This window comes from Formica exsecta, unplaced genomic scaffold (genome assembly GCF_003651465.1).
Source record: "Formica exsecta isolate Colony F162 unplaced genomic scaffold, ASM365146v1 scaffold122, whole genome shotgun sequence".
In the NCBI taxonomy this organism is placed as follows: domain Eukaryota; kingdom Metazoa; phylum Arthropoda; class Insecta; order Hymenoptera; family Formicidae; genus Formica; species Formica exsecta.
Window position 1 is genome coordinate 1,258,965 of NW_021848556.1, and position 21,980 is coordinate 1,280,944.

Below are 21,980 nucleotides of genomic sequence, written 5' to 3' on the forward strand. Positions count from 1 at the left end.
ATCTATATTCACTTCACAGGCTACGAGAATTACTTAGCCAAATCTACTTATCGACACTGTTCAATGAAAATAAAACGATTCTGCTCAATCAACGTCAAAAACGTCGAATATTGTCTCTCATGATATACCGAAATAGTGCGGTGATATATGCTGATTAAATTGTCTGAACGCTAGTTTTAAAAATGCCGAAACGTCCTTGTCCCTTCGAAGCGGATTTGCTACCGCAGGTGAAAGTGCACGTGGGACAAAAACAGATGAACAACGGCGTGTTGAGAGATGAACGGATGAAAGATGTTTACGGTAAGATCATGTTTGTTTTGTAATGTATGTTCTCTTCAAATTTCAATTCTGTACGCATCTTTACATTTTTTTCTTTATATTAAGAAATCACGCTATTTACAACTTTGATAATAATGCATCTTGTTGCGTCACTTTAATATTTTGTCCCTATTCAATTTTCTAGACAAGACTCTGAATCTGCTCAAGACAGGTGCAAAGACACTCTCGTATAAATTGAATGCATCTGCGCAAATGGATTCTATAGATCTACCTCCACTGCGACAACTGTCACCTTGCAAACTAAAATCTACATCTAATCTAAAACAGATGCTATTGACAGACAAATTGCAATTGAAAGTTAGCAATAAGATTATGAATGTGAGTTGTATATATGACTGCTATATTACTTGACCTGGCTTGCATGATTCTGCAACATTCGTTGTCTTGCAGGATATCCGGATGGATCTTTGCGGATGTTGCCGGCTGATAGATCAATCTACAATAAGCAAATGCTATTACTGTGACCAGATACTATGTTCTTCTTGTCTGTTTGCATGCACTGGCTGTTCAGAAACATTCTGTCAGAATTGCTCTTTATCTATGTAAGTTAAAAGCCATCATATACACTGTTGTCAGAATTTCAACTATGCATGATTTGTAATTGTGAATTGGTTTCATTTCAGATATAATTCCGAAGAGCAAATCATGTGCCTTAACTGCTATCGATAGCTGTCAAAAAGAAAAAGAATATTTTTTTTGAAAAAGCTCTTTTACAATATCTGATATTTTTATAATTTTAATGTTTTCTTATTATGATATATATTGTGTATAGGTGTATAAATTATTTATTTGAATCATATGCTGTTAATAGTAACTGAGATAATATAGAGAATTTTATAATTATTACAACATTTTTGCGCGAATAGTATTAAGATATTATAAAATGTTCCACACACACACATGAATATTGTTTTATATTTTAATAGTTAACTATAAAATATTTTCTGTGTGTATGCATATGTATTATATGAAAATATTAACAAAGATGTAAAGTTAAAACATTAAGCATATTTGGAAAAAACGTATTTCTATAATTGATTAATCTTTATTTCTAATATTAGAATTATTATATATGATAAAAAACTTATTACAGAAAAAAAATATATGTTTTTAATAATATTGCCATTTTAATTTAATATAACGTGCATAAAATCAGAAAAAAAAAGTAAAGCCTAATTCTTTTATATATTGTTTTTTTAAACTAAAATGATAAAACAATAAAATCAAGGATACATCCAAGTTGAAGAATTTATTTAAATTGAAAAAAGCGCGTTTTTATTATCCAATGAAAGCTGCGATCAGGAAGACGCTAGAAATGCTTCGAAGCGTTTGATTGACCAATCAGGACAAAAAGAGTAAAGATTTATTTATTCTGATTGGTTAATGCAATGCTTCGAAGCATTTCTAGCGTCTTCCCGACCACAGCCGAAATGTAGATCATTCTTAGCGATTCTATTGGACAGCATTTAGCGCGCTATTGTCGACAAAGGAAGACAAAAATTTCAAATTTCTTCAATAATAAAGATATCGTGGTTCGGTCGCATCAAGGGCATTCCGATTCTTGGTTAACATTCTTGCGATATATTCAACAAAGGTCGCGGAAAACATTTTGTTAGAAGGCTTCCTCTTGAATCACACTCGTAAAATATATCGAGACGTTTCAACAAAATTTCCTTTAGCTATGGAAAATCAAGGTATGCATTTATATCAGAAAATAAGCACGAGGTCACGTTTAAAGTCAATAAATCGTACAATTAAACAATATCCTTAGTTCGCTTATGACTTCTATTGTCCTGGAATGATAAAAGTGTTAATCGCAAAGTTTTAATCTCAAATTAAATAAATTGAATGACTATTAGTAGAATGCAATAAAAGTCTCTTAAAACTTTTTATTTAGATAATCTATTTTTTTGCGATTTATTTGTGACATCCTGCTGATTTTATTGTTAATAAATGTGAGATATTTCTTCTTTTTACTTTAGACTTGATAACCACTGATGAAACTACAAAGAAGGAACTGGAAACAATCAAATACGTTTCAATAATGCAACCTGATAATGCCAATGGAGATAATGTGTATTTACAAAATACATCAAATTCCACAAACTCAGAGAATGAGGCTATTCAAAATTGGGAAGATAAAAATTATGAAGACAAATATCCTGTTGGAAATGAAGCATATAAACAAGATGAAGTTACAGCAGACAAAATAGTGATAGATAAGATAAACACAGAAGTAATCAAGAAAAGAATCAGAAGAAGTAATCGTTTGTTAATAAATGATAAAAAAGAAAATTTGAAGACGGCTATTTGTGGTAAGGTATTAAAGCAGAAGAGAACGACAAGGAAATCAAATAAAACAGCACAGAACACGATATCAAATGAGATGTTAACAATGTTATATAAGAAGTTGGAATCTGAAAAATACGAAAAATCAATGTTACCATCATTTGGAAGCATTAGACCTAATAATACTAATAACACATTGAACATTCCATATGGAATAGCAAAACAGGAGGAATCACATTACAATTACAGTTCAAATAATAGAAATATGTTGCAGTATCTAGATTACAATAATTTGAGACATGAGAATTTGAAACAGCCAATCTTGATCAATTCTAACCCATGGCCCGTTGTACCAAAAAGTGACCAGAATTTCATATTGAACAATATTACTAATACGCAAAATCAAGTAGGACAAACTGGTTTCATTAATAATAAACAATATCATAATGCATACACTGCTGCTGATTACAACTCAAAACAAAATGAAAATCCATACTTTCATTCTTCAATTAAATCTACAGATTCCCGTCAATTATTTGGTATTGAAAACAAAGTTTTTCGTTGTTCGTGTAACGCCTGTACAAGTAACATGTGGAACAACATGCATACTGGCGTTGAAGCTTTTCCGAAAAAGGAAAATGCAACAGTTCAACAAATACCTAATAACAGTATTTTAAGTTATATTCCAACAACTGTTACTGCTAATGATACCTGGAACACTGCAGTAGGATCGTTTAATTACTTGCCTAATTATCAACCATTACAAGCAGATTACAACTTTAAAAGGTTATTTTATAGTGGTTTCAATACAATGAACAATGTGGACAATAGTGGATACAATGTGATGGCAAGAAGAAATATAATGTCTCCGTTGAATAATTGGAACCCTCAGATAAATCACTTAACGATTCCATATAATAGCAATACAAACGTTACTCTGGATGCGTCTGTCCCATCTGAACCATTACCGTCGTCTTCTCTTTATACAGGCAATAGTAGCACACAATTTAGTAACTATTATAACAAAGATCTGGTGAAAGTGGATATGTCTCAATATAAGGAAAGAGATAATTTTAATCCATCCACAATACCTAGCTTTGAAAACTCTTTACCTACTACTAATGCACATAGATTAGATTCTGAATCAACACATACTTCATCACAAAACAGTACATCAACCAATGATAGTGGTATAATATATGATATTACAAATTTTGTTCCTGAAACGAATACACCCAATGGATCTCAAGAATCTCCATCTTATGTATATGCTAAGGAGATGGACAAAAATTGGTCATCAAACTTATCTAATATCTAAAAAAATATTTTTTAATATTATTTGCAGATTAGCTTTTTATAAGTTCTTTTTTGTTAAACGAAATATTTTGATATTTGATTGATGTTCGATGTTTTGATATATGTTTTTATTTTTTATTGTGAAATGATTATATTAATATATACACAATAATATGTGTTAAAAAGAGGTTTTGTTTATAATATATATACAATGCAATTTGTATTTCTTAGATATTTGGCATACTATGATACATGTATTAAATATTTAAAAAAAAAGTATAAATAATACGTAATATAAAAATTTCTCTGAAACTACGTTTAAATATGTAACATCATATCACGCGCGTTTTTTTTTTTTTTTTATTTAATGCAGACATTGTAATTGTAGTCTCGCATTTTTTTACATTTTAAATATCATTTACATTTTTAGTTTGATTTATGAAACGGTCCTAGAATAAAAAAGAACTGATGTATAATTTAAAACTGTAGTTTGATTTATGAAACGCTCCTAGAATAAAAAAGAACTGATGTATAATTTAAAACTAAATATACAGGCAGATTATAATACACAATATATCTATATATTATACTTGTTTTAATGTATATAATTTTCCTTTCCTACTATTTGAATTAAGTACACCTGTATGCGGTATGTATCGAAAAGTACTGGTATAAAACTTGTATCTGTTAATTATAATAAAAAAAGTACTATTATAAGAATTCCATAATTAAATCGACATACATTCTTTTTTACACTTAATATACAAAGTCTATTTAAAAATGTTTGGTCAATCTATATATGAACTCACAAAGCAACAAAGTTTCGTACTAGTTAATGGTATCATTTCCGATGAATTTTAATTTAAAATATGTTAAATATGTGGCAGATAAAAATTATAAATATCAATATTAAAATTATTAGTTGACTATTTATACAGTTAACTTCGTTAATTGTAAAAGACATGAAATTAAAAATATAGATACTGTTATATTAATTTACTATAAAATATAAGTCAATGGAAGAAATATGCTTGTCATATAGCCTTGCAAGAGGCTCATACAGGAGTTATATCCATAGGGTCTTTCGCGTTTTTACGATAATGCGAGAAATTCACAGCCAAATCAATCTCGTCTTCCTCACCAAGAAGGTGGCCCTCTGCATCGACTTTCGACTTTCCAAATATTCTGTAAATAGATTTTACGATGCAAAACAGAGTTTGATAACAATTATTATGAACAACCATTATATTAGTTAATTGTTTCCTCCAGTATTAGTTTCCTTATTAGTTGATTAATGGTGCATCACAGAAATATTTTACAATAAATTAGTAATTATAGATCTTTCTTGTCACTGAAATATTATTTATCACCTTCTAAGTAGCTGTCAGTAGGTATGTTAGTATATGATATACATATATGTTTTATAAATATTTCACATTTCAATAAATCATTTATTTATTATCTGTGCCAATGGAAATATAACGAGATTAAACTTGAAATGTATAAAAGTAAAATATTTCACATAAAAATATAATTATATTCTAATAAGCATAGACAAAAAGCAACCTATTATTATACAAATATTAATAATAAATAATTAGGGTTAATTAGAAGCAATATATCTATCTGGAAATGCACATGAGTATTTATTCATAAAGTATCTGTACAATAAAGTAACGAATTCATAATACATTATATCCAACAATTTACCAAATACACACAACAATCTATACATTTTATTCATTATTTACAAAATGTTATATGTAACAAAAATATATACATATATATACCTTTTAGATGATTAATATTTCTCTTGAATGACACAAACTTTTAATCTCAGTCTTGTATTCTGTTGCAAGTCTAATATTTTCATAGAATAAGCGAAATTTTTGCGAACAAAAATAAATCGTTATTACAATCAACAATAATAGAAATATTTTTTTAAAGCGATAATATAATTTAATATATGATTACAATTTATAGTTATTTATTAATCTATGAAAATTGGAAAGAGAATCGTACCAACCTTATTATCAAATGCGAATGATGACATATGAAAAGAACATTTATTTCAACATATTTGTTTCTCAAGAAAAATATTCACATTATTTCTGATGTTATAATTCAATACAGGTAAGGAAGAGATCATACATACACACACACACACGAAAACTTTTAAAACTTTTAAAAACGCATTATCAATATATAAATATCGAAAATAGATAAAGTAGAAGAAAAAGAATCAATAAGCTTATCAAATGAATGTAATTAAATCATAAATTACAAATGATATTCCAAGCATATAATTATTGGTTAGTTACATTTGATTTAATTTCCCAGTGGTATTATTCGTATTATTAAAAAATATTAATGTGTAAATGAGCAATAAGGAAGAGTGTATAATATTATCAAAAATAATTCTGGCGCTATTCAAGATAAGTATAATAAATAAATAATTAATGTTTTTTTCATGCTAGAGTCAATTAGCTGTGCATACATGCGTTAAGCAATGGAATTATTATAATTCCACGAACCGTCTGAGAGTAGCACATTCGTTTGCGCATACCTGGATAATGTGGACGTCGATCTGTTCATGACTGGTGCGACCGAATCATCCAATCCACGATGAAGTGATATCGCGTCTAGATCAATCATTCGTGCTGTGGAGTGGGCGTGTATAGCTGCTAGATATTCAGTAGTTTCCAATGTGGCTTTAGTCGGTTTCCGATAACTGCATAAAAAACCGATATGCATTGAAACATACTTAAATCAGTTAAAATAGACAACACAATCACTAAAGAATTTTATTCCAAATATTTCAAATCTACAGTCAAAGATTTGACGACTTACAGTTTCAATAGTAAAGAACTTCCCACCACGGAAACTGAACTTAAAGCCATGGCAGCGGAGGACATCCACGGTTGCAGAAAAAGGCCGACAGGACTAAATATTCCAGCGGCTATGGGAATGCCCAAAAGATTGTAGATACTGGCGAATAAGAAATTTAGTCTTATTCTGCAGACCGTTTTCCGCGATAGATCCAAGCATGCGATTACATCCAGAAGATCATTCTGCAATATAATGTGATATTTTTCCTTTCGTGCAACGCGTATTAGTAAGGCGCATTACTTTCGCTTATTATATATATATATATATGTGACTTACGCGCATCAAAACCACGTCGGCAGCTTCTACGGCAACGTCAGTTCCCGATGCGATGGCGATACCGACATCCGATTGAGCTAGAGCCGGACTGTCATTGACACCGTCCCCCACCATGGCGACTCTTAAACCCTGATCTTGTAGTCGTTGAATTTTAGCCACCTTATGAGACGGCAACACTTCCGCGAAAACTCTGCTGATGCCAACCTGTATATTCCCGAAAAGCAGATAAACATAGATCTAACCGCGGAAATAAAATTTTTTGTACGCAACGGAATCTCTCTGCTTCGTACCTGTCTGGCGATTGAAGCCGCGGTTTTCCTGTTATCACCCGTCAAAAGAATCACTTGCAATCCCATTTTCTTCAAAGTGTAGACCGCGAGATGCGCCTCAGGCTTTACGGTATCGGCGACGCTGATCATAGCAATCAGGACATTATTTACAGCGACTAAGACAGCAGTATGTCCGAGATCCTCTTCATTAACCATCCTCGTGTCGATCTCCTGTGGGATATTGATCGCATTCCGACGCATCCATTCTCGATTACCAATACAGACTTCGTACACGTCGTCGGCGATGTTCCGATCGCCTTGCGAATCGGGATTTAACAGTAATTGCAAATCTAAGTTTTGTCTCTCCCGCGTCGATTCGACAATCGGTACATTGTCGATAGGCACGTTATTGAGATTGTACGTTCCGGCCGGCGCATTGTTTGTCTGATTTACATAGTTGATGATTTTCTCGGATTTTAGAGCATCAGACAGAACAGTGCTCAGATGGGACACCTTACACTTAAGACCGCAGCCAGCGACCGCTTGAAAATTTGTGCATTGTCCAGTAGCACCCGATCCGATCGTATCTTTCACATAGCGTACAATCGCTTAAAAAAGAAAAAAATAATTATTATTGCGTAATTAAACGTAATTATACAAAAAATGTGATACTTACCCGACGCAATAGGATGTTCGCTGTTTATTTCCGCCGTGCCGACGATCATCAGCAGCTTTGCTAACGAGCAGATCTTCTCGTCCACAAACAAACCGATCTTGGTGACAATCGGCACACCGTGCGTCAACGTTCCCGTCTTGTCAAAGACAATGCATTTAACCTTATGTGCATTTTCCAACGGTTCGGCGCCCTTGATCAGAATACCATTCAACGCGCCTACCCCTGTGCCGACCATAACCGCGGTTGGCGTGGCTAAACCGAGTGCGCAAGGACAGGCAATCGCGAGCACTGCTAGGGCGCTCCGAAAGGCGTACTGAAATATGATCTCTTCGCGATTCATGCCATGTTTATTGATCTGCTCATTGTGCAATATGGGCAGCTGCTCAACGTTCATGTAGCCGATGATAATCCAGATTATCAGTGTCACTATGGAAACTACTATAACAACAGGTATGAAATAGCCGGCTATCTTGTCGGCCAGCTGTTGAATCGGCGCCTTATTCGTCTGCGCCTCCTCTACTAAGCGAACGATCTGCGCCAACGTCGTGTGCTCACCCGTATGCGTAGCGGTGATTAGCAACGGTCCATTCTGATTGATTGAGCCGCCAATCACCACCGAGCCCTTCTTCTTTGGCACCGGCATACTTTCGCCCGTAATCAGACTCTCGTCGCAGGTCGACTGACCGGATAGCACGCGGCCATCGACAGGAACTTTGGCGCCCTGAACTACTTTCAGCACGTCGTTGCGTTGTACTAGATCAATGCTTATTAAACGCTCGGATAATATTTCGTTGTTCGGACCCAGCGTGACTAATACCGCATCCGTGGCTTTCAAAGATAGCAATTTCGAAAGAGCTTCGGACGTTTTCCCCTAAAAGCAAAGCGTATTCTTGATATCTCTTCACAAAAATGATTTATTGAATCATTGTTGAAAAGGTACTTTTGCCACATGCTCGAGCCATCTTCCTAGACTGATGAAAACTAACAGCATCGGTGGGGTATCGAAGAACGTCTGTGGACTGACATTCTCTTGCATTATCATAGCAGCAGTTAGGACGGCGAAAGAATAAATATATGAGATCGTAGTGGTCATTGAGATTAAGACATCCATATTGGTTGTGCCGTGTTTCAGTGCTTTGTAGGCTTGCACATAGAAATGCCAGCCACCGAAAAACTACGCAGAAACGGGTGATCTTAAGTGCATATAGTGAAATAAGCGAGGTAAATCTTGCATGTCGTTGCGCCTACCTGTACCGGTGTGGAGAACACAAATAGTATTAGATTTTCCCAGGAGAGACCAGGTACTATGCAACACATTTCCTCGTGCGTCGTATCGCCGATGGACATGATTAACATGAAGTACGTCATCGCTATCATGCACGGAACTCCAAAGATCAATGATACTAAGAACGCCGTTCGCCATTTGCTTATTTCTTCTCTGCAACACGAAAAACAATAAATCCAAAAAATTCCTATCCCGCAGAGGGATAATTACGCGTATTGAGAGAGAATTATGCTTACTTCTGGTCTAAATAATCTCTATTTTCTTTATCTCGGTTGCTGAACAAACTAGCTGTAAAGCCTAATTTATTAATACTTTCGACGATATCCCTGATACCGGTTTTTTCCACGTTGTACTTAAACTTTCCCCGTTGCGTCGCAAGAGCGACTACTGCCGATCGTATACCGGGCAACTTTTTCACGGTCGATTCTATTTTATTTACGCACGATGCACACGTCATGCCCAAGATCTGAAATTAATTTCATCAAAAACATATAACGCTTCCATAAGCTAATATATTTTCAAGCAATCATAAATATCTGAGCAAGTGAGACAATTTAGCATCAAAATACAAACTAAAATAATAATATATTACATCATATTTTCGATATATATTAATCTATTAATGCCAATCTGAAATTATAAGTCAATTATCTTACTTTCAATTCAATCTCGCCTTCTCCAGTCCCGGATTCTTCGATTAGAGTCGTAGGAAAGCCCAATTCCGATATACTGGAAGCAATATCCACCGCTCTTATCTTGTCGGGATCGTACGTGATCTCCGCTTTAGCGGCCATTAACGCCACCAATATGTTGTTTACGCCATATAACTTTTTACAGTGTTTTTCTATCGCGGCGACACAGGAAGCACAAGTCATACCCTTTAACCAACAAACGAGTTTATCATCCGTATCACTATCACGAAGCGCTATACTATTGTATGAGAAATTTGTATAAATGAATTAAACTCGAAGAGTGAAGTATAACGTACCGTTATATGTAAGAAACACTTTGACAATTTTCCCTTGATGTCACCGGCGCCGTTCGCTTGCATCGGTTCCGCCTTTTTGTTATTATTGGTAATCGCGTACGATTTCACAGCCTTGTCGTCCACTTCCTTGACGTATGCGGTAAAACCCATGTCTTCTATGTACGCTGCTATCTGATCGGCCGTTACGTCGCCGCTATTATAAGAGACCTTGGCTTCCTTACCCTCCAGGTTAACATTGACATTCTTTATACCGGGCTTTTCGGACAGAACACCTATAAAACATTTAAACGACATCTATAGAAAATGTGGAATTTACAACATGTATGATCCGCGGATATAAAATTTAAAGATAAAAAAGACTTCACAAAGTTTCAAACAGATTTAACAACTTTTGCTTACACAGATATATATAAAAGTGTTTCTTTCCAAACAAGAACAAAGAAATTCTGTAATTGTAATCAATAAAAATGATTATATTTCTGTATATCGACTTACTGGTGATGTTCTTAACGCACGACGAACAAGTCATTCCGTCTACGTGTATGTTGCAGATTCTGCTGGCAGGTACTATGGAGATGAGGGTATTGTTGGTTTCGTTCTTCGTTACGTCATCGGATATTGGCAGACTGACGGTGAAACCCATGTCCTCGATGGCGTCCGCCAATTCTTGCGGCGTCGTCTCGCGCGTCCTGTACTCGATATAGCCGGCCATCTCCTCCAGGACTACCCTGATACTGACGACATCCGATCGCTCGCCGATCATCCCCTCGATGTTCCTTACGCAACTCTGACAGGTCATTCCCTGGATACCGATTTTAACCGTGCTGATTTCGTCCGCGGAATGCTCGCGCGGCACGCGCACCAGATGCGTCGTACCCTCGTAATCGGTGTCATCATCGCCATTCCTTCAAACATTTTTACAGACAATTCAGGCATTTGTTCGATTGCTTCCAATATTTCAATAAAAACAGAAAATGTGTTCGATCTTAATATTACTTTCACGACGCGATGTATCTCGCAATTAAAATTCGATGCAATATAATAAGCGGAAATAATAAAAATGTTAATTAATATAATAATAACTAAATTTCTTTTAATTCCACAGAAATATTTATAAAGATAAATTGCTGCCCTATGAATAAAATTTTACTGCTTTAATAAATTAATTGTGTGATGTTGTGAAAAGATTAAATGTACATCTTATCGTTAGCTTAAATTTATATTAAGAAAACCGGAGAGAGAGGGATTTTAGAGTTTATCGACTTCATATCGATAAACTATGCCTATCAAGGCAATAATAAGATATTTTGTATATTCAGATATTTTTTAGCAATATGTTTCATTTATATTTCAATAAAATGACCTCAATAGAATATCTGGAGGATCGTCTACTTATTATTGCGAAATAAATTGTTACGATGATTTCGCAGTATTTCAAACCGGGTAATGCTTTGTTTACTACAGCTATCTCTTTCGTAAATTCACGCAATACATTCAACGCGATAAGCTACACAGAGAAGTATATTAATCGTTTTATGAATAAGGAGCATCGTAAATAAAAATATTACATTCATTCGAAGATTTGACAAATGAGTTACAAATTAATGACGCGCCATTAATTAAGAGAATCATAGAATCTTAATATTCACCGCGCGACAGTACGTTATAATCAAGATATGAAAGAAACGTGTTTTGATTATGACATACTGTCGTGTGGTGAACATCAAAATTCTATGATGCTGTTAATTAATTTCAATGAACGCTTTATCACTGATTTTGACAAAAAATTTCGCTCCTTTATCAGCAATCTGCGGCTCGCAGATAACGACGATATGTCGACCACAGAAGCAGATTTTTGCGAATCTATTCATTCAACAACATTCCATATATGTTATATATGCAAATGACAGATAAGCTGAAGAGCTAATAATTAGAGCATTATAAATTATCTATTTGAAATTAAAACACGATCAAAAAGGTTATTTTGAGATATAATATATTCATATACATTTCTTTTCTTGATACCAAAAAGATTAATATATCTCTGTAGAAGATATCCCCGTTTTACTTTCCAAAGCTTGAATATACCGTTGCCTTAATATTGAAGATATAATTCAGCTAAAGATAGCTTTCATTAACTAAAATCATAGCTTTATCCGATTTTTTGCTCTTTTCTCGATTCTATAAGACAGAAAGTCATTAAAAACCATAGATATATTTCTGATTGACTAAATTTTACGAAAATAGTCTGAAAGAACGGACACTACACACAAGTCCTCCTAAAAGTATACGACATTATACTATAAGCACACCAATTGGAATTCTTCACAAATCTTACCAAATGCTATCGACGGCGCCATAAGTTTTACTAAGAAGAGGCCGTCTCTCCTCTTCTTTCATCATTTAAGAGATTGAAGTTTCTTGACCAACACTTTCGAAAACTGTTACGCGGTTCCTTACTTCGATTTAGACTCTTGAAAATTATCTATTTCTTTATCAAACAAGTGCTTAGATAAGCACGAAAATGTCTTTGTGAACAAAGTTGTATTTTTAAAAATAATGTAGGTGTTTGCTATGCCAATTATAGCTAATAAACGATAATTGCAATCGCGATTTTCCGAATAAGATATCAAAATTTGAAATTTCAATAATTTCTAAAAAATTACTCTCTGTCTCTCTCTCTCTCTCTCTCTCTCTCTCTCTCTCTGGAAAGATAATTATATCTTGGGAAATAATCGTTTCGAGAAATTTCTATTTGTGCGGTATTATCGTGAGAGATAAGCTTTTAGCTAGTTAGTAATACAAGCACCATATTATGTATTATAATATATAGAATCGATTTGGTTAACAATTGCTGAAAAAACATGAACAACAAGCATGAGTTTCCGTGATATTAAAATGTTCGAAGGATATTCTAATTCATCATTGCGTTGCGATAAAAATCGCGATATCGAGACGCGATTTTAATTTTAATCTGTTTAATTTGTTAATTTTAAATTGTTGACGACCAGGCCGGATTGCGCGACAATCGCCAAACTATTGTCCATTTATTTGGAAGAATTACGTGTAGTGAAGAAAAGAGCGTTTGAGATCTCTCCTACAATTTTTACGACGCGCCGCGTAAAAAATGCGTTTCCTCGTTGATTACGATTTCCACGATCAAGTTAGTCTCGTTTCTGCTTTCACGACGACGGTGTGGTAGACGCGACACCAAAATATACACACGATACTCTCGATGATATCACCGAACGACTGATAATTCCTCTGGTAATCGCTATCCTGCAGTCAGCTGCTCACGGTTCGCTTTTTGCCCACGGCACTTTTTTTCCCGAGGATATATAAGAGTCGAATAATCGAGCTGATACGCTATTATGCTACACTAAAATAAAGCGAAATTCTTCGGACGATTTTACATTGCAAAATGCAAAAAATACTCATCTAATGTATAAGCTCGTGAATAAATACATCTTCCTACACAGATCACACGTTTCATTTGCGAAGCACAGGAGAATCACTCAATGAAGAGCGAATACTTCAAGTTCCATGGATGTCAGAGGATGACTAGAACCGAATTAATTTTACCGCTATCGAAGGATGAAATTCCATCCAACATTTTTCTATTTTTACATCAATCTCAACGAAGTAATTTTCTCTCTTCGATATCTATTGATTATCTATATCAACGAATGTATTGTTCACATATACATATAATATATTTATATTGTATATATTATGTGTGTGTGTACATATATTATATTTTGTATATTGTTCACATATACATATATGCTTTTCGATACACACATGATGATTTAATATATATGTATTTAAAATAAGATAAAATATATAATTCTGCGGTATTACTCATAATTTTATTATCAAACAAGCCAGATTTTCTGTAATTTTAACGACGAATAAATCATTTTCAATTATGTAATATGGCAATATTTATTGCATAATAATATTCTTCTCTTAATAAGTCTTAACGATTTATATAATTTTCGTGTAATTTGTACCGTAAAATTTTCTCCGTATAGACGTGCAAATTTGTTAATCGTTTAACAATACGGCACCTTATCACGATACGATCTTAAACTAAATACAGAGTGTACGCGCGATAAATCGAGCATTATCAAAAAAATCAGTGATTATGATACACTGACGTAAAACAAAGCCAGTCGGACGATTTTATATTGCAAGACATTGCTAACGCAAAAAATTTTGATCTCTCATATACAGCTCGTATATAAATATATCTTGCGTATACAAGTCATAGAATTGTCGATCTTAATTTTAATGAGTGTGAAAGTCGTGATTCGAGTAAAAGGCCTTCACGCTTTCTGCTCGTGATGAACTTTCATCTGGCAAGCTTGACGCATATCTATGCGTTTCTACGCGTGTATTATGCACAGAATAGACAATGCAGAGTGTACAAAAGGAACTAATGATCGTTTCATTATATCGAAATATGTGCATAATATATTTGAAGATTTATAAAGACTTTCTTTAAAGATTAAAATATGAAATTAAAGAATTAACGAAATGTTAGCTTTTCGAAATCGGCTTTAAGAAATATTTTACTCTTAAAAGTAATAATACTAACCCAAGCAACCTAATGTTTTCGCGCAATCTTGAGCGGTCCATATTGTTCACCGCAGAAAAATCCGTCAGATCGTGATACACCAGCTTCACCCGATGGATCAAGGGACCCCTGAACTTGGTCATCTCGCGTCAGATTAAACAGCGCGATACGATACTTTTAATCTTGTAATACAAATTCGCGATATCGCAGATTTATTGTTACATCATGTTACTCAAGTCAAAATATATAATAAAAAAAAAATATATATATAATTACATCACTATAAAAATGAGATAGCGAACAGGAAGCTCATGCGACCACGAACCAAACGATAATTTGCTCTATTTTTTCGTAAGCCTAAAAAAATCCGACAACAAAGCTCACTTTGGATTTCTCAGATTGATTATCATTATCACTAACAACATATTCTTTCGCACACACGAATAACAGAGCACCACGCGTATATATTATAATTTCTATTAAAAAATAGAAATAAGATACATTATTATATTAAAAAATTAAATACATAACTTTCAAAGTTTCGAGATATGCGTGACACACGGCGAAATCGCAGCACGTTATATGAAAAACGGTACGTGTTTAACGAGTATAAGGCGAGAGTGAATATCCGGGGAACCAGGTATAGGCCCGACTACTTGAATCGACTACTTGAAACAAGTATAACTTGGACGAGAGAGAAAGGCGTGCTCTAGATCGCGATGCCTTCCGTAAGATTGAACGAGACTAGCGTTATAGAAAGATAGACAGAAAAAAAAAAGATTCGCTTGCTCGGATAATGCAAAGCAGTTTGATATTTTCCGATATTAATTTTTGAACCAAATTAAACATCATGCATCTACAATACTGATTTTATATATTTGATACGCAGTTAAATTCCAGAATTAAATATAGATCATTGCTTGTAATTTTGTTGTTTTTACGTTGCAATATGTAAGTAAATTATTTCTACTATCCTTACTGGGTGTAGTGACACTTCCAAGAAACGATAAATTATTTTGTAAATTGATTCGATAATTAATATGTGTAGAATGCTGTTTCTACATATATACAAGACTTGACTGAGAGCTAAATATAACGCACGAGAAATAAAGAAATAAATATCTTCATAAATATCTTATAAATGTATTTTTTTATAAATATCTTATAAATATATTTATTTCTCGTGCATTATATTTAGCTGTCAGTCAAATCTTGTAGCTACAGCGTTGCAAAGTGAAAATATCTATAATATCGTGTGTGTTTGATATATGTCTAAAATATTTTTACAAGATACATTGAGAGAATATAATTTTTAAAGATAGTTATTAATTAAGTCCTCTTAAATTGTTGCATTCGAAAATAATCATGAAACAAAAATATTTCAGTTATTTTGCATAAAGATTGTTTGAAGAATTTATTGAGATAATACATGCATCTAATTGCTTAAGATATTTGATAAGCATATAATAAATGTCTCCACAGCACACAAAACAAGATTAAAAAGATTAAATATACTTTTTTTCCTAAAAAAATACCCAAGGAATTTATCTACAAATTATTCGATTAATTTGGAATTAATTTCCTGCTGTAAATTTTATTCATTGTAAAATCTTAATTATTAATATTATGTTTAATTAATGTAATATCTGCCCGCTATGTACATATTTTAATAGCAACAACGTTACGTCGCTTCTACTATTCATGCATGCGATCTCTCTTAATGGCTATTAAAACGCGCGAATCGAAAACAGCGTTTAATTTATTGTCGCGATTGCTATTTATCTCGAGACACCGAGAATCACAATACTATGTACTCGTATTTTAATAAAGTGAGAATGACTACGAGAATTAATCCAATTTCATCGACCGTATCTCTCGGAATCTATCTCTAATCAAACTTAGATACTACCAATGATGAATCTTTAAACGGAAAATACGTTGGCTGTAAATGGCAGGAAATGATGATAGAAAACTAATGACGCTAATATGTATGATTCATATATTCGAAAGTATGTGTGGAAATATTCCTGGAGAATCTCAAATCCTCCAATAATAATGCGACTTACCCAAATGCCTCGACTAATACATTGTATTTCCATATATCCTTAGATTTTCGTGCCATTTTGCCACGTCACTCGGAAAATCTTCCTGATATTCCCCGAATTCCTCGAATATCGCGTGTTTTAATTACACCAAATTTTTTTCTCTTCTATCTACGATTGTTCTTTTTTCTATGGGTTGTCGCGTTTCTTCGAAACAAGACGCGTATAATTAAAGCATAACGAAACTGTCATGATACATCTCGCACGACTCATTACGAATTCAATCATGCATTGATGTTGCACGACTCGATGCACACGATAACACAACGCAAAAGACACACAAAGCACCTGTTAATACATCCAGATTACATTCTGCAAACGGATTTGAATACGACATCTATAAGACTGCAATTTAGATATTCGATCGGTGTCCCGGTTAAAAAACTGACACTACAGGAATGTTCTCTAATTATGTTATTAAACAGTATCATGTTCTCGTACTTGTGTGTTTAGCCTATGTATATCGTGCGCGCAATAAAAGAATTCTATTATGGTCGAACGATCAAATGGATCGTGTCAATAACGTTGCATTTTTATTCATATAATTATGCGATTTGTCTTTAATGAATTTTCTTAGAAAATTGCGCCGCAGAAATTGCGGTTTGCCAAGATGGGAGCGTTATCTTATTTCGAGAGATTACGTTGTTTGATTAAAGAAAATTACATTTAAGCTATATTTAAATAATCGTTATTACTTGTATATAATTGCAATTTAAATTAAACAATTCTTTTCACGCACGAAAACTATTGAAGTTCGCCAAAAATCGAGTACTTTGTCTAACTTTACTCGACGAGAAACTACGCGATCTGGCACATATCGAGCAAGCAAAGCATTATTTTTTAACTGATAGTAAAAGAATGCGTGAGTGGGAGTTTAAGGTAAACTTTGTTTAGCGGAATAATTTACTAAACGCGATAAAATGTAGAACAGTCAATGTTGCGATGCATGATTGCTTTGTTCTAAACGATATTAAAGTATAATTATAGAACTTTCGGTGAAGTTGAGCGTAACTGACTGACTCACTTTTGTATGCAAATGTATAATATGAATGATACATAGTTAATATAGTGGTTTATATAGCGAGAGGCAGCAACAGATAAGATAAAATCGACCGACAGAATTCTTTGGAGATCTCTTCCATGTTCCAAGGACATATCTTTTACGCGACAGTATTTTTGTTATATTCAGATATTAAAAATTAAAATCAATGCTACAGTTTCTACGCATGACTTACTGGCAACGCTTAAGATTTATCTCAAGGATTCTAAATAAATTGGAAAATTTTTTATCTTAGAGAGATATACATGTACTTTTGTCTCCTCAATTCGTTCTCTCTTCATTTTAAATTAGGACAAATATACAAAAGAGAGATAATATATTCATACAGAAATTCATACAGAAAATGTATCTTACTCACTTTTTTTTTATAAATCGGTTTTCAGTTTTGTCATCTTTAGCATCACTTCTTTCATCTGTAACAACATATCCATTATATTATCAAATAATCCTCTAAATACTGGATTTCATCAATCGTACTGTTTTTTATCATGATGCAAAAACTTCTTTCAGAGCTCTTTCCAGATAATTCAGAGAAATTAAATTAATTTACCTTATGACAAACTCAGCATCTGCACTCACCTCTATCTACGTGATTCATAATCCCCTGACATTGCTCTACCTTCGTCACGTCCATTCTCCTCTGTAACCAGACAAAGTTTGAAGATGTTAGAGCAAATTATGTCAATCAACTGTCTCTGTCTCAGCGTTCACGCATCGCATACATCGGCACAGAGACCAGTTAATCACGCACAATGCATCATCAAAGGAACAGACACACAAGAGTGTCTTTCACATCTACTTCCGAGTGTACAGCATTTAAACACATACACGTACCGTTCAGCATACGGGTCGTCCTCCTGCGATTCTTCATATGGGATTATAACCTAAAGGCGTTGCCTGCCTCAGACTCGAACTCGATCACGGATGATTTTCGGAGCGAAGGAACACTGTACACTGCACATCACTATCTCTCTCTCTCTCTCTCTCTTTCGGAAGCGCGACGAAGGGGGAGGTGTATTATCGCGCAGAAATTGATCTGCGTACGCGGAGAGCGTGCGTTGTGTTAGACGCACTCTCGATTCACGCGGCACGACACAAACGCGGAACGAGGATGAACCGAGATGCAAGTCGCGACGCGTGCAAAAAAAAATATATATACACTTTTGTCAACTCGCCGCGTGACCCACGTGATCTCGCAGTCGACTATTGAAACAAATAGCTGACTTCGCGTGACTGACCTGAAAAAAAGAACATCGAGTTTTTATTATATTATTATTGTATTTTTATTATATTATTATTATATTATTATTATATTATTATTGCCTGATATATTTGTCTTTTAATTTTAATAATCTCCCATAAAATAGAATTACATCGTTGCAAACAGCGTGCGTTCGGAAATCCTACCCGAGACCCGAGAGAGCAAAGAAATCTGCTCCTTTTGTCTTGATTATTAGATGATTAGTTAAACGCTACTTTACCCCACGGGGTAATAAATTAAATGTTAAAAAAATGTAACAAATGTAATAAATAAAATTGAATATTAAATTCGTAAGCACGCTCATTCTAATAATTTATTTATTTATCATCCGTATATTCGACAAAATTGATGACATCTTCTATAAGGAAAGAGAATGGGAATCATTGTGCATTAGATATATCGAAAGTTATATTTTTTGCATCTTCTTGCATATATCTTTTTTTACTTGTAATTAATTTCTTCTTATACTTTTCATACTTATCTCAATTAACAAAGTATTTTATTATTTGTTGTCGATTGAGTATATAATGATCAATCATGGTGTAACTTATTTTTATGTAATTGCTCGATCATAAATAAAAAGAAAATAAATCTCAAGAATGTTGATTTTCAACAAAATAAAATCTTAAGAGTTAATTGTAATCATTTTGAATGTTTCCTTGCAAATTAATATTTACTTGCGACGTATATCGACCTATATCGACTGTCCTATGAAAGGGAAAAGTATTCTCGATTTTGCGAGGTTAATCCCACAGATTTCTATGGGCGCGTTCCACTTAACGAGCAATGCTCGCGAGCATCATATGTCTTTGTTTAACTTTCGGTGAACAACAAAGATGAAATGATACCGTGAGCGTTGCGGTTGTGAAGTGGAACGCGCTGCGAGGTTAGTCATTCGCTCTGACAAGAGAAGTCCGCGGTGATTAGGATCAAGTTACACGTCGGCAAATCAAATGATTGTTCCATATGTAAAACTACGAGCAGCTGGAAGCATGATTCTTTACTCTTTAATGTAAGGACACCGCGTGAAAACAGCTCGTTAGCGATCTTCTGTATAGTGTGTAATTACAATTTGGGTTCCCTTCTAGCATTAAAAATTGCTCTTAATTTGTGATCTATTTTCATTTTTTTACTTCGTTCTCTTTCATCAAATTAATTAGATTTTCATCTCATATTATGAAATTATTCTATGGTTCAATAAATGAAGAGAATATATATATATTTATTATAAAAGTAGTATTATATATAATTGTAATGTGTGTAGTTTAATTAGCTTGCAGTTTTATTTTTTATTAAACTTTGCTTATTATAGCAATATTATATTCTAATATTAATTACAATATATTTAGAAATGTTTTTATATTAAAATGTATCTATAGAAGAGATTTGTTTAACAAACTTACAGGACATCATCATATCCATAATGTTGTTAATAGTAGTGTATAAACTACTCTATATACTACTACTAATCCTAGTTGTACTAGTACTAGTACTACTTGTCCTTTTGTCAATTCTATTGATAAAACGGAGAAAGTTTAAAAAAAAGCGAGAGGAGAGACAACAGAAAGCCACAGTCGTTGGAATCTTTCATCCGTATTGCAATGCAGGTGGAGGAGGCGAGAGAGTGCTTTGGGCTGCGGTTCAAGCTATACAGAATATGTATGTCGAAATAATTTAGATTTAAAAAATTTATAATCTGCCAAATTTATCTATACCATTACCTTTATATACTAACTATTACATTTTTTATTATTATTTACATTTTGAATGCCTCTAGATATCCTGATGTACATATAGCTATATATACTGGTGATCTTGATGCTGATCCCGAAACGATTCTTAACAGAACTGAAAAATCATTCAATGTAAAATTGCGTCCAAACATTGAATTCGTCTATCTGCGTAAACGAAAATGGGTGGAAGCTTCCATGTATCCTCATTTCACATTGCTAGGGCAAAGTCTGGGATCTATCTGGTTGGGCATCGAGGCGTTGGACAGTTTTCCACCAGGTGATATAATTAATTATTTGAGATATTCACAACGCTACTATACAAAATTTCCATATTAAACAAAATACATAAAAATACACAAATCTCATATTATGAAATCATTCTATGGTTCAATAAATGAAGAAAATATATATATACTTATTATAAAATTAGTATTATATATAATTGTAATGTGTGTAGTTTAATTAGCTTGCAGTTTTATTTTTTATTAAACTTTGCTTATTATAGCAATATTATATTCTAATATTAATTACAATATATTTAGAAATGTTTTTATATTAAAATGTATCTATAGAAGAGATTTGTTTAACAAACTTACAGGACATCATCATATCCATAATGTTGTTAATAGTAGTGTATAAACTACTCTATATACTACTACTAATCCTAGTTGTACTAGTACTAGTACTACTTGTCCTTTTGTCATATCAACTCTATCTGGAAATGTCAATTAAAGACGCATCGAGTGTATCCTCCGTGCAACGTAGAACATCTGACTAAATTGCCGTTACTCAATGACGAGGAAAAAGGCAGCTATATACGTATAGTGGCGCTCGCACAATTCAGACCAGAAAAGAATCATCCGCTCATGTTGAGGGCCATGTTCGAACTAAGATCGATTCTTAAGGAGGAAATCTGGGAAAGAGTAAGCTAATGATTT

The 21,980-nt window shown here is 33.5% G+C and overlaps 2 protein-coding genes and 1 pseudogene across 5 annotated transcripts; 2 read left to right on the forward strand and 1 right to left on the reverse strand.

Moving 5' to 3' along the window:
• Positions 1–55: 55 nt before the first annotated feature.
• On the forward strand, positions 56–4,644 carry LOC115245567 (putative uncharacterized protein DDB_G0282499). Its single transcript, XM_029823946.1, has 4 exons — positions 56–300; positions 464–657; positions 730–859; positions 2,322–4,644. The coding sequence occupies exons 1-4, from the start codon at positions 183–185 to the stop codon at positions 3,944–3,946; spliced, it is 2,067 nt and encodes a 688-aa protein (XP_029679806.1). The 5' UTR covers positions 56–182; the 3' UTR covers positions 3,947–4,644.
• Positions 4,278–19,290, reverse strand: LOC115245555 (copper-transporting ATPase 1). 4 transcript variants are annotated; one of them, XM_029823927.1, is made up of 15 exons: positions 18,883–19,290; positions 18,628–18,688; positions 18,407–18,461; positions 10,803–11,212; positions 10,308–10,579; positions 9,976–10,197; positions 9,556–9,785; positions 9,283–9,472; positions 8,975–9,208; positions 8,035–8,905; positions 7,380–7,966; positions 7,090–7,293; positions 6,775–6,995; positions 6,491–6,655; positions 4,278–5,109 (listed from the first exon to the last, which is right to left on the reverse strand). In XM_029823927.1, exons 2-15 carry the CDS (start codon positions 18,680–18,682, stop codon positions 4,980–4,982), a joined length of 3,846 nt encoding a protein of 1,281 aa, XP_029679787.1. In that variant the 5' UTR covers positions 18,683–18,688; positions 18,883–19,290; the 3' UTR covers positions 4,278–4,979. The 4 variants fall into 4 exon arrangements, with proteins under 4 accessions (XP_029679787.1, XP_029679789.1, XP_029679786.1 ...); XM_029823929.1 differs by lacking the exons at positions 18,407–18,461; positions 18,628–18,688; positions 18,883–19,290 and adding an exon at positions 16,953–18,303; XM_029823926.1 differs by lacking the exons at positions 18,407–18,461; positions 18,628–18,688; positions 18,883–19,290 and adding an exon at positions 14,908–15,044.
• A 628-nt stretch (positions 19,291–19,918) lies between these two features.
• LOC115245568 overlaps positions 19,919–21,980 on the forward strand; it is a 3,551-nt pseudogene continuing 1,489 nt past the window's right edge.

Excerpts from the sequence above, each read along its gene's own strand:
- LOC115245567 (XM_029823946.1), top strand. The coding sequence starts at position 183 with ATGCCGAAACGTCCTTGTCCCTTCGAAGCGGATTTGCTACCGCAGGTG. Across the intron at positions 301-463 it reads ACGGATGAAAGATGTTTACG|ACAAGACTCTGAATCTGCTC; the intron begins GTAAGATCATGT and ends TCAATTTTCTAG. Across the intron at positions 658-729 it reads TTAGCAATAAGATTATGAAT|GATATCCGGATGGATCTTTG; the intron begins GTGAGTTGTATA and ends GTTGTCTTGCAG.
- LOC115245555 (XM_029823926.1), bottom strand. The coding sequence starts at position 15,029 with ATGACCAAGTTCAGGGGTCCCTTGATCCATCGGGTGAAGCTGGTGTAT. Across the intron at positions 11,213-14,907 it reads GAAAACATTAGGTTGCTTGG|GAATGGCGATGATGACACCG; the intron begins GTTAGTATTATT and ends AAATGTTTGAAG. Across the intron at positions 8,906-8,974 it reads GGCTCGAGCATGTGGCAAAA|GGGAAAACGTCCGAAGCTCT; the intron begins GTACCTTTTCAA and ends CTTTGCTTTTAG.